Genomic DNA, 13,599 nt, shown 5'->3' with positions numbered 1-13,599 from the left:
AATTAATAAATTTGTTAACATCTCTCCGTTATTCCTCCCTCTACATGCATCAGAACAAAAGCTATAGTTTTTAGCATTATATCTGTGATTCTATTGCAAAACAAACATATTTTGCATAAACAAACATTTCATTGGAGTGGGAATAGAATGTAAGTCCTTATAACTAACGTAGCATAAACAGTTATGGATGCACAATTTGTGCTGAACTGTTACACTTTCTAGATGCAAGGGAATTGCGCAAGGTCCATTAGCTGAAAGAGTGATCTGAACATACATTAAGTAAAGACACAAATAAAAATATATGTTAAATAAAAATAATTGGGGAACTTTTATTAACAGGACAGTAACCAACCATGTATCCACCCGCACAAGTTATCTTTTATAATCGATTTCTAATTCTCGACACATGCTTACACTCTCATCATCCCCCTTCCTTTTAGCTGGTTCAGTGTTTGCATATCATTACAATTTCCACAACAAAGAAAATGCTAAAGTTAAATCATAGTGCAAGAATGCTATAACATTTCCTCGATATTCTATAACCCACAATTCATTCTGATAAGAAATCTCTTCTATTTGTATTTAGAGGATGCACAGCTGCAGCAATTTTCTCCCGCAGGTTGAATTTCTTTGCAATTAGTGGCCGGACATCATCAACACCAACCAAGCTCTCCAAAAACGGAAGTAACGAAAGCAATTCTCGATCTGAACGATCTTCAAACCAACTCTCAATCGGTATTCCATTATCCACCTGGAATCCAAATGCCTAGGTGGAAACAAATTAACAGCAGAGAAAGTGGTAAGTAACATTTAACATGGTATTTTCAACAACTATGTTCATTACCTTTTTCCTATAAATGAATGGGTAAACATTTATATTACAAATCATTACCAAATTTTATGCCATGTTAACAGATATATAGTATTTTAAATGAGGGATTGGTCATCCTGATGCAATCCCAGTAAAGATTCCAGTCTTTTAAGTGGGATAATAACACGTCTGTTGAGATGTTTGAGCATGATTTCACATCAACCAGCTAAAAATTATTCGAAGGGCTTCCGTATGCAACTAGCACATTGCAAATGTTAATCATATGAGAGCAATTTGATCTTAGACAATAGAACGTATAACCATACCTGAGGGGAATTGTCAATTATCATAACGTGTGCCAAATCACGACCCAGCACTGTTAAATCTTTGAGATAATTCCCCTCCACATAAACACAGGACTCACGGTATACACGGTGACGAAATATCTTCCGCTTTGGATCAAGAACGTTTAGAAGTTGCTCAGCATAAATACTTTGACTGGCTGTAAATATAATAATCTCGAAAAGACCAGAAACTCTCTCAAGGAAATCTTTGAGATGAGGGCGGCAGCGTACATAGACAATGTGCTCCTCACAATTGAAATTAACCGGAAAAGTGAAGTCCACATCCTCACAAGGTTCCAGGGTAGAATGCACCAAAGTTTCTGCAGAGTAAAAAAATACAGTATAAAATGAGGTTTGACAACTAGTTATCTTTGCCTAACAGAAAAGGAAAATGAGAATTATATATTTAAAGAACTATAAACAATAGAAGCTTGGTACATGGAATAAAATCACTTTTCGAATTTCCACTCTAACAAACATGTTTCAACCTACAGACTCCAGCAAGGTTATCACACAGTATGATAATTTCAGGACAGAAGACCGCTTTAACTGAGGGAAGCACGGTCAGCCAAAAGCAAGAATCCACAATAAAATAAAAATCACTAAGCAGCAACCTTAAGATTGCACCAAGGTGGATGATTCACCCCCACATAACCACTTTAATATAGGTCCAATGAAACTATACTTGCTGATGTTGACATTAAATTAAAGCATCTGAGTAACAAAACAACATGAAAAATGGACGATAGTAAAATAAGAAAGATAAAACCAAAAATAATTGCCTAACAACAAATTAATGACAACCCCAAAAAAAGGATAAGAAAAAGACATCAAAACAGAAATGAATGGAACACTGGGATCAGTTATGTTGCAACCAACAAACCATCCATAATATCTAAACCCAAAAAATGATGCACACTTCATCAGTTAGGTATGCCCCGTAAAAATGTACATATATGTTTTTTCTTACCATCCAAATCCAGAACAAGAGTAGTAGAAGGGCAACTACGTGTCTGCTTAGGTAACAACAATCGTCTAAAAGTTGGAACCACGGTGGACAAGTCCGGTAAGGTCTTTATGAATAAGTATGGGTCAAAATCATCAAAATCCTCGAACTCATCCTCCTCTGTGCATATTTCAGAAGACATGGGGTCCTGACCATGCTCGTCAACACATTCTAGCTTCGAGTTTTTCATGGCAAGATATATGGCTGAAACATCCATGGAAAGACCATTTCCATTAAAATCAGAATTGCAACCATTCACATTTTCTGTGCCTAAAGCATGCATCTGATTGCCACAGCTACCTGAATTAGAGTAGTTGGATGAATTGTTCATGTCTACCTCCATTGCAGTGTCAAAGTCTTGACTGCCAGGACCATCTACTGTATCTTCCTGGGGTAACTTTATTTCTTGGCATGGAGAAATTCTCTTGTGTTCTTCATTCTGAAAAATTTTGATAAAATCAACTAGATCGAAACAAAAGAAAAGGATTAAAAATTAATTTTAAAATGTAGGAAAATATCATGGAAAATAGAAAAAGAAATTCAAAGCCAATAATAATTAAAATGATACAATGCCATCTACCTCTGTCAACAACTTTTCCTCCAGGATTTTTGGATAAGTGAAACCCAGGAGAAAATATAGTTCCAGACTCAAGAAGGGCAGCTTGATTGTTACAACCCTGAAGCATTATTTCAAAACATTTAGAAAAACGAAAAAAAAAACAATAATAATCAGGCAATATCCAGGTGTATACGAGAACCCTAAAACCAAATCCCTTCAAATCATCACTTCAATTTTCAGAAAGCATTTATATTAAACATTCGAGATACATTGCAAATGAAGTTGAGTCATTAGGCAGTTGAAGTCTAAGAGATTAAAATCAGCTTTCGGGCATTGAGACACTTATGTAGTACCATGCACACCCAAATACACACATAAAGTAAAACAGCCAGACCCGGACAAGTAGAAGACAGTATAGTTAAAATACCATAAAATCCAGAGAAACACCGTCAACTGCATCATTTTCCAAACAAAGATTGGAAGTCCCACTGTCCACAAACTCGCATCCATAATTCAAATGTGTTGGGGGGATGGACTCAATAGCTTTATTCTCAAGAGTGCTAACTGAAGTTACACCAAGAAAGAAGATGATAAGTTAAATTAGTTAATTTCACAGTTTTTTAACGCTGAAATACACATTCTATTGGACATAACATGATATATTTATACTGGAAATCTCATTTTTTATAAAAGCAACAAGGTTAAGAGTCATAAGTTGCAGAAATCATAGCAAACAATTTAGAAGATGAATTAGACATAAGAAAAACAATTGATATATATTATCTTAAAAAACTGAACAGATCTGTATGACCATCACTAGTGCTTACAAGATTTATTCTTTCTAGCAGATGATGTAATCAGGTCTGACACTTTCTTTTCAGCAGATCGTCCATTCTCAGATACCTTCCTCTGTGCTCTTGAAACCTTACGACTGCCACGCTCTTGACTGGCATTTCGCCTAGAGGTTTTTTTCTTAGCTTGCATGTCCACTTCAAGAAGAATAGGTGGTGAGCTAATTAATTTTTGTGAGAGTAATCAAAGCAGCAAAAACAGGTCCAGAAAGACTACCCTGGTACAGTGCATTCAGAACCGAAATTCAATTATCCCTGCCATTTCCAGATCCAAAATTCAACACTAAACAAAGATGAATCTTCATAATAGCTCAAATTTCAAAATTCATATTCCTAACTATACCATAGGACTATAATCCATATCATTGATATCAGACAGAATTAAAAGCAGAAAAAAAAAAACATGATCACACTCAAATTCCTTTCCAAATCAACCAAACCTATTTTCTATTGATACAAAATCACACTAGCTAAATGTTTAATGAATCAGTTATTCTTTATTGATGTCCACAGAACTCCACATCCTCCATTAAATTATCAAGTCCACTACCCAGCATATAAGTTGCCATGTCAGTATTCAAATTCCGAGCATCGAACTGAACAAGGGACAGATAAATCCGAACCTTCTCATTGAAATCGCACAAAACCCTAAAAACACAAGAGACCCTAAAACATAGCAGCTATAGCAACAGGCATGTTCTATCACACAATAAGCCCGAGCTAAAACCATATAAACCTGATACCGTGATCAAAAGCTATGAACTCTCACATTAAGCACTGCATGCATTAGCAATGAATTTTTCCTTTAACAGGAAGAAACAAATCAAAGAACAAAAAGAAGAGAAAAGATTGACTCACAGAAAATGAGCTCAAGAAAATGGCTAAAACCCTAGATTTGTTCAGCGGTTGAAGGAGAAGCTATATCCTTCCCTGTCCGAAAATTTCTTTTGGATGTTTTCCCTCCAATGAGAAAGTGAGAGGGAAAACAATGAAGGATGAAAAATTATTTTTTTCAGAACAAAGGGATGTGTTGATAAATAATAATGCAGAATGAAAATAATTAAATAAGGTAATTAAAATTATTTATTCCTCTCCACCGATATTTCAAACGATTCTTTATTCCCACGCGTCACTTCTCAGATTGATCGAGTGGTGGCTACGCGCTCTTATGCACTGACACGTGTCTCCTCATCAAAATATCTTTTTAGGAATTTGAGAAGGTGAGATTCACGCTCTTGCTCTCACCGTGGGAGTAACAGCATGACTAGTGCTATTTTGAATTTCAAAACCAGATTCAAACTTTCATAGTATGAACCTCTCTTAATTTACTTTCTTCATGTGTTTAAATTTCCTAAAATTGCTCACAGATACCTCAATTCATTCATATTGTGAAAATTTTCAAAACTGATTCCAAATTTCATCAAAATTTCAGATCTATTTTTTCCCTCCATTCCCTTGGAAGAGTTTATAGAAAATTGAAGTTTTCTAAGTTTTAACAACTTAGCATTAAAAAAAGTGTGCAGAGATGAACATAATAAATTTAATATAATTCATCATGTATTAAATAAAATGTTTATGTTGTATAAAAAACAATTTATATAATTTATTATATAATAAAATAACTGATTGTATTTTTCTTATTATTTGTCAAATGTATTATTTAATTATATTTTTCCAAATTGTATTCTTTCTTTCTCAACTAAAGAGTGAGTCTTCTTTCAATTTCAATTTTAAAAAAATCTGAATAAATTGAATTTGTATGGTTTAAATTTATATATTCTTAGATAATTAAGTTAGGTCATACTACATCTTGTATTTAATCTGAATTTATGATTTAAATTAGTATAATTACTTTGATGAAAATAGTGGTGAAATGTTTAAATTGTTTGAGTCACATCTTAACTTTGATATTGCTTATACATAATTTAATATCATTTTTTACTTTGTTATTAGTTAAGAAGTTTATTTCATGATATTAATAGTGTTTGATAAACAAGTTTTTGTTACTAGATTGTGGAGTTTTTAACTTGTTATTTGAAGTAATTAGGTTTTATCTAGTCACATTTTTTTTCATATTTACTCGTCTTTTCATGCTTAATTTGGTTAATTTTTTTTATAAGATAAATTTTTATTCACCTTAGTGGATTTTCTTCATTTTTAAGTAATAATTTTTTTTTTTTAATTTAAACTTCTATTACATGATTTGTTTATTGCTTAAAAAATACTTACACACTGTCTAATTTTAGTTTTGATATTATTAAATATTTAAATATATTTAATCTGTAGTGTTGATGCCTAAGGATGATATTGATATTAAGTCCACAAAGACATAGATATTAATATAAGTTTGAGGGAAAAATAATTTATTTAAAAAATGACATTTTTACTAGTCTAAGTGAAAAAATAAAAGTACATAAAAATAAATTTTAAATAATTTTTTATTTATTAACTTTCTTCTTGTTAAAAACTCTATTTTGTTAATTTTTAAAAAATATTAAAAAAAATTACTAACAAATAACTAGTATGAAATTTTAAGAAGCGAAAATAATATAAAGAAAAATACTGTATATATAACAAAAATTGTTACATGTGTTCCAGATTTTCTATTATAGAAACACACTTTACTTATCAAACTTCTATTTTGGAAACACCTTTTACTTATGAAACCCTTATTCCAGAATCATCCAAAATTATCAAGATAATTCTAGTAATATAGGGGTGTAAAAAGAAATACCCAATAACATGTAGTTCACACTAGTTTTAGTTTATATTGGACAACAATATGCTTTATTGTGCATGGATTTACTAAGTTGAGCTCCTAATGGTGTTGTACCTAGGAATCACTTTGCACTGTAAAGGCTTTTTCATTTCCATAGAGAGCTTAAGGCATTCTGAAAGATCCACGGGTTGTGCTGAAACCAATATGAATCGATGAAGAAACTGTGCAAGCCAAAGATGAACAGTGGCTAAGCCCAAGTTTTTTCCAGGGCAAACCCTGCGTCCTGCACCAAACGGTGCAAGTCTCATGTCTGACCCCATGACTGACACTTCTTCATCCATGAATCGTTCGGGCTTAAAGGCCCACGGGTCCTTCCAGACAGAAGAGTCGTGTGATATGGCCCACATGTTAACCATTGCGGTTGTGCCAGCAGGCACAAGGACTTTGTCAATATGAACGTCATGGGTTGCAAGACGAGCCCACGAAAGCAACGGGCCTGGTGGGTGCAATCGAAGCACCTCCTTCACTATGGCTTGAAGGTAAGGGAGATTTGGAATGTCGGAGTCTCGCACGTGACTGTTCTGGCCCATGCACGTGTCGATCTCTTGGCGGGCTTTGCTCTGAACATCTCGGTGCAACACCATCCTCGCCATAATCCATTCCAAAAGTATAGCAACTGTGTCTGTTCCCCTGAATAACATTTCCTGCACAAAACATACCAATGAAAACAAAATATAAAACATGAACACACAACGTTAGTAAAGTAATAAGTATTGTTATGACTTGGGTTTTGAGTATTTCGCATAGACATAAAATATTAATAACGATATAGAGATTACTTTACGTATAATTTAGGATACTAGAGATATTATATAATCTACGAGTGTCATATGTGTCTGACACGGATACAAGATACAAAAGATATATCTGAGTCTGAGTCTACTACTTACCCATAAGATAGCCACCATATCTGATTCACCTATCCTTTCTTCTTGGGGCAACGATAACAAGGCACTGAGAAAATCACTTTCTCCGACCACTTCCCCACGTATTTTTCTTTGTTCCACCATCTCACCCACCACACTCTTCACCTTACTGGTCAATCTGTGACACCTTCTCTTTACGCCATGAAAGTCCAAAAACCTGAAGGGAAAATAGTCTTCCCAGTTAAACTTTGCAATCAACTCATACCCTTCCTTAATCATATCTCCCAACACCTCCTCTGTTTCTGATTCTATATTCATTCCAAAAACACTCTCCAACATTGTTCTCAGGGACCCTGCATGCAATATCCCTTTCACCTCCACCACCCCTTTCACCTCCATCTCCTCCCACGTCTTCTTCACCATATCCGCCGCCACTCTTTGCCGGAGGCTCTCCAAATCGGAGATCCTCCTCGGAGAGAACATGTGCGTGGTCGCCACCTTACGAAGGTGACGCCAATAAGTCCCATACGGAGCAAATCCAATGGCGCGCTCAAACATCAGCGTGCGGGCCGATTCCTTAACGGGCCGGTCCGAGAAGCCCGGCCCGCAAAGAATTTCTCTTGCGGTCTCCGGGTGGCTGCTGATCACAACCCGGTTGGTTCCCAAACTAAGTGCCATGAGCCTTTTTGCGCTTAGTGAAGTGGCCATGGAAGCAAGTTTTCCATGGGCCAGAGAGCCCATTTCAGGCAGGGACCCTAATATGGGCCAGCCCATTGGGCCCGATAGTTTGTAACGGTCGTGATGTTTTCTCCAGGCCAACCCTCCCGGGAGAAGCCAGTAGTTGAAGGAGATGGCAAGGGCAGCGAGTGACGTGGAGAGGAAGAGAGTGATGAGAGACCAAGAGTGAGAACAAGAGAAGGTGCTTTGGAACATTGTTTGGAGTGTTGGAATCATCATTATGAATGAGTGTTTGTTGGGTTGCAATGTTTGTGGATCAATGCATGGTATATATATATACACTATGGGAAGTAGGTTAACTATTTATGGTTAATTGGATAACCATGGTTAAGCCTTATATCATCACAATGTCAATTTTTCCTATCAATCATTTATATACTATGAAATATTTTAATCTCTAGTTAATGTATAATTTTTAATATATCTCTTCACACCAAGATTACCAATTCATGCGTGAGACTATATATTATGGATAGCCCGATAATGGTTCGATAACGAATGGTCGGATAAGCTCAACAAATGATAGACTCAAAATGACTTTAATACCATATTAAGAAATGAACTTTAACCCTAACTCAATTGCATAAAATTGAATTTACACTATTGGAGATCCCACATCGACTAGAGATTAAGACATTTCATTGTATATAAGTGGGTGCAAACCTCAACCCTATGAGCCGGTTTTATGGGGTTGAGTTAAACTTAAAGTCCACTTCGTAATATGGTATCAGAGTCATTTAAAGTCCACTTCGTAATATACGCCACTTATAAATTATAAAATGTCTTATGTAGTTAACCTGGAATTTTCAACCTACAGCAAAATGTAATTTACATAAGTGAGATCCTAAACCCTAAATCATGGAATGGATTTTGGTGCATTATTGCATTATTCTCGTGTATTTGAGGTGGGTTTATTGAGAAGTTTGTTGATATAATAAGATTGGTTCCATATCCGTAGATTAAAAAATTTCAAGCTAATAGATACCCTAGTGACCTTGGAACTATAACAATTGTTTTTTTATTGATGGAAATAAGAGTGTAATTCTTCAGTGGCTTTTGGAGAATATTGACAGACAGTGCATCTGTCAGCTCCTAGTAGTTTTATATTTTGTAGTTTAGTTCGGAGAAATTACAGTACATATATTAAATACTAATCAAATCTAAACATGTTTGTTCCATTGTGTGCTGTATATCTTATTAACACGTTATAGGTAAACAAATCTTCAAATAATCTCTTAAAACTGTTTCTTATACAGTGGATGATTTAGCTCTGCAACTTGCACGCTCTTGGGTAAGAGAGGAATATGCTACTAATCCTGTAAATTATGTAATATAATATTATTATCATGTAGAAAAAAAATGTCATGTTCATACTTTTAGGTTAAAGATTCCAACTAATCTTGTAAATGATGTAATATAATATTATTATCATGTAGAGAAAAAAATGTCATGTTCATACTTCAGGTTAAACAGGTTAAACATTCCATATGAATTACAGATAAACTCATTTTATAGTATATGGATGCAAATCTCATCTTATAAATCGGTTTTATAAGATTGAGTTAGGCTTAAAATTCACTTCTTAATATGTTATCAGAGCCATTTCGAATCTATATTAGTAAGAGTTTGTTGAGTTTATTATGTCACATCAGTATATAGTCTTACGTACACAAGGACACTTCTTAATACCTTACATTATAAATTAATTTAGTAGATTAATGATAAATTATCTATATTTCAAGCCAATATCTTTTGAACTCTTCGCAGCTCTTAAAAATGATTGCCATAGAATTTTGTTCAATTTTTTTTAGATATTTTACGTATGTACCATGCTTTATTATCCATGAAATTCTAAATTTTAAATCCAAGTTACTTTTAAAAAATACAACACATTCATTAGTATTAAGAAATGAACTTTAAACTTAACCCAACTTCGTAAAATCGGTTTCAACACATCTATCACATCGAGAGTGACAGCTCGTACGTGAGACTGAATAGTTATGAATGATCCCATATGATAGACTCTAAATGACTCTTACCATATTAAAAAGTTAACTTTAAATTTAACTTAATCTTATAAAACCAATTTATAAAATGAAATTTATACTCATTTATATTTTATAAAAATGTTATAATCTCTTGTAATAGTAGATGTAAAATCTTTAACAATTATGGTTATGGTGACACCAGTAACGAAGTATGAGTTATTCAAGCTTTTATTGGAATATTTTTTACGTTGCATCAGTATTTGATATAGGATTTGTTCAAAAAAGTAAAATAATTGACCCTGTTTATAAAAAAGTTAAAGAACGCGTGGCTCTGCCCAAGCCCATGAATCTAGTCACTAAAGTTATTATAATTATTGTTGAATTGAAAGGGTCCTTTTCAAATAGCAATATAAAAAAATTAGAAAGCCCACTAACAATACATAATTTGTGCAGTGAAGTGATTATTGGATGAAAGCAACAAATAAAAAGTGATTATTATGATTATTAAATCACATGCTGAAGGAAAAGACCATTAATGCAAATCCAATCTCCAAAGAAAATGTATTAAGTAATACAAAAAGCAAATAAAGCAGGTTGTCTTTGCTGTATTCCCAAGAGATAGAAAGAACAAAACATTGCTCCCCACAATTTCGAAGAAACTTAGGACAGAAAAATAAGGGAAAGTGGAATCTTCTTTATGCCAACTTTTGACCTTTTTTAACTTTACATGATGTATCATAGGGTGTAGGTAGGTTAAAAAGTTTTGACACGCTTTGGTTACATGGATATCGACATTCGTCTAACACGTATTTATGAAGTATATAATTTAAAAAATATTGATTGGATTTCTTATAATTCTAACACAATTTAAAATATATATATATATATATATATTAATTTTTTTTAAACTCAAATTTTTTGTATAATTTTTTTTTTATGATTATAAAAATAATAAACAAATCATTTTGAATTAGTTATGAGAAACATTTTTCTGCTATAATAAAAAAATTTGAAACATACTTATCCATGTAAATCTTTAATATCAATTTATATAATTTATAATTATATAATATATAGATTCATATTCTCGTATCTTACATTTTAAAGATTATACATATCTTCATCTCCATATCCATATCGTATCAATATTTGTATCAGTGTCTCTACTACATACAACTTAAATATCTCTACTACATACAACTTAAATACACCAATTTCTATGTCTATGTGTGGTAGTGGCCATTATACATGCTCAATTAGATTAGTCTCCCTTTTGAATAATGACATGGTGACCAAACAACATTTCACTCCTCAAATTATTCTTACCATTCAAAGAAAGTGGTGGAACTTTCCACCATGAATGAATGGTTGTTTTATGTACCAAAAATACCAACTGTGAACTGATGAACCAATTTGAAATTTGATTATGAAACAAAAAATTCTTTTATCTTCACAATTGAAGAGTGACTTAGTCATATTATAATTGTTAAAAGTAGAAAAAAAATTCTACCCCACCACAATCAGAAAGGATAGATTTTCTGAAGGTAATTATGGATTGAGTGGGTTAAAAATTATAATGTAATCAATTATTTGGGGTTAAAAAACACTGTGCTAATTGAGCCGGTTGAAAAATATAATATAATTAATTAAAAGCAAAGTGTTTTTTCAACAGTTGAGCCAAATCAATGACGTGGACACAATCTGAAGTACAATTTAACGAGTACATAATATGAAGTCTGTTCTGATAATGGTTCAATTACAGATTTTATATATTAGTTTAACTCAAATATCTAAACATGTTAGTATATTTTAGTATATTTTTGTTTAGGTTAAATTAATTCAATCTCATATAATCGACTTATAAAGTGAATTTTGTACTTATTTATAGAAAATGAAATATCTTATTTTTTAATTGATGTAGAATCTCCAACACATCCTTCTCATGGTAGGAGTGACAGTTCATATGTAGGATAACATATTATGAGTCCGATAACGATCGCTCGATAATAGATTACCTAATAAGCCCAACAAAACATCGTTAGAATAAATTCGAAATAACTTTCTATTTTATTTTATTTTTCTTACTTAGATCAAAGTATAGTATATATATATATATATATATATATATATAAACATTACACTTATTTTATGTAGAGGTGAAATAAAAGCTAATAAAGACTAAAATAAGAATAATTATCAGTGATGCATTACCAACAAGGTGTTATGTTCTATAAAATATTCAGTTTTCTTAATAAAGTCTTAATAATGAAAGGGGTACAAAATTAAAAGTGGTCATGCAAGTTGTTTAGCATATATTAATATACATGTCATTATCCTACCAGTTTTTTAGCATATTATTGAAATTTTGTTTGAAGATTATGAAATGATATCAGTCTTGTTTTTTTATACAAATGTTAGTCTCGTTATGACTCATGGGTTTTGCACGTAATTATATAAATCTATCAACCCTTAACTCATTGACTTCTCTCTTTAAATAAAACTCTAATTTACTTTTTTTAAGAAATTAAAGATATTCTTATATCATAATTTAAACTATTCATATTATTTACATTGATTTTTTTTATAATGGATTTTAATCATAGCTAATATAGTTTAGCATGTACTATGCGCAAGAAGAATAATTATTTATATACAATCTAAACATATTTAAATAAATATTAAATGTACACATAATATTATAATTAAAATATACAATAAATAAATATTCACCTTTAAATTTATAACTTATTATAAACAACTTACACTGTGACACAGTGCTATTTTTAAAGTTAATTTATTCATTCAGTCTTTATTTTAGGCTTTTAGACACTATAAATCTTTTCAATAATTACTGTCCCTATCTGACAAATCTCAAAGGATCAAAAATATATAAAGTAAGTTAGCATTAAAAGAAATAGAAAGTTGCTCACTTACAAAGTACCAAAACAAACACAACAAAACAAACACAATTTGGTAAATTATTTAAGAATATGAAGATTAAAGATGTTTGGATACATGTGAATTGAAACGGCATCATACGAAATAAAATTATGGTACCATTACTAGAATACTTTACTGATATGGTGAAGTAAAATTTCGCTTTCATTGTTGATAACGTAAATATAAAACCAAAGAATTAAAAATAACAAGTTAGTTTCATTTTATCAATGTAGGCACAAATCCGGATACTGACACAAAAATACATATAATTTATAAAAATGTAAGACACAAAAACACACATCTATATATTATATAATTACAAATTATATAAATTGATAATAAAGATTTATATACACAAATATATTTCATTTTTTAAAACAGAAAGATATTTCTCATAGTTCAAAAGGAATTATTTCTTATTTTTTTAATCATAGTAAAAATTTATATATTAAGTTTGACTTTTTAAAAAATTAATATATATATTTTTTTAAATTGTGTTAAAACCGTACTAGAATTATTAAAAATTCAACAAATATTTTTTAAATTGGATGCTTCACCAATACATGTGCTACGAGTATCATATAAGTGTTTATATATGATACGTGTGTCTGACACGGACACACCATTTAAGAGAGACATGTCCGAGCCTCATAGCATTTCATACCACTAGCATAGCATATAAGTCACATATTTCGAGATTTTGTTAAATTGCAACAA

General features: G+C 31.8%; 2 protein-coding genes across 9 annotated transcripts; both read right to left on the bottom strand.

The window, feature by feature from the left end:
* Positions 1-304: 304 nt before the first annotated feature.
* On the bottom strand, positions 305-4,861 carry SSP5 (SCP1-like small phosphatase 5). Of its 8 annotated transcripts, XM_068618363.2 has the most exons (9): positions 4,430-4,624; positions 3,789-3,826; positions 3,548-3,709; positions 3,148-3,284; positions 2,742-2,838; positions 2,462-2,623; positions 2,126-2,365; positions 1,138-1,475; positions 305-766 (listed from the first exon to the last, which is right to left on the bottom strand). In XM_068618363.2, exons 3-9 carry the CDS (start codon positions 3,702-3,704, stop codon positions 551-553), a joined length of 1,347 nt encoding a protein of 448 aa, XP_068474464.2. In that variant the 5' UTR covers positions 3,705-3,709; positions 3,789-3,826; positions 4,430-4,624; the 3' UTR covers positions 305-550. The 8 variants fall into 8 exon arrangements, with proteins under 8 accessions (XP_068474464.2, XP_068474466.2, XP_068474463.2 ...); XM_068618365.2 differs by lacking the exon at positions 3,789-3,826 and having other exon boundaries at positions 4,430-4,861; XM_068618362.2 differs by having other exon boundaries at positions 3,548-3,826; positions 4,430-4,601.
* Positions 4,862-6,121: 1,260 nt separating this feature from the next.
* Positions 6,122-8,207, bottom strand: LOC137815245 (cytochrome P450 78A5). The gene is made up of 2 exons (XM_068618352.2): positions 7,241-8,207; positions 6,122-6,994 (listed from the first exon to the last, which is right to left on the bottom strand). Exons 1-2 carry the CDS (start codon positions 8,171-8,173, stop codon positions 6,377-6,379), a joined length of 1,551 nt encoding a protein of 516 aa, XP_068474453.2. The 5' UTR covers positions 8,174-8,207; the 3' UTR covers positions 6,122-6,376.
* Between the last annotated feature and the right edge of the window lie 5,392 nt (positions 8,208-13,599).

This window comes from Phaseolus vulgaris, chromosome 1 (assembly GCF_051622355.1).
Source record: "Phaseolus vulgaris cultivar YP4 chromosome 1, ASM5162235v1, whole genome shotgun sequence".
NCBI classification, from domain to species: domain Eukaryota; kingdom Viridiplantae; phylum Streptophyta; class Magnoliopsida; order Fabales; family Fabaceae; genus Phaseolus; species Phaseolus vulgaris.
This window is presented reverse-complemented; position numbering and strand designations above follow the sequence as displayed.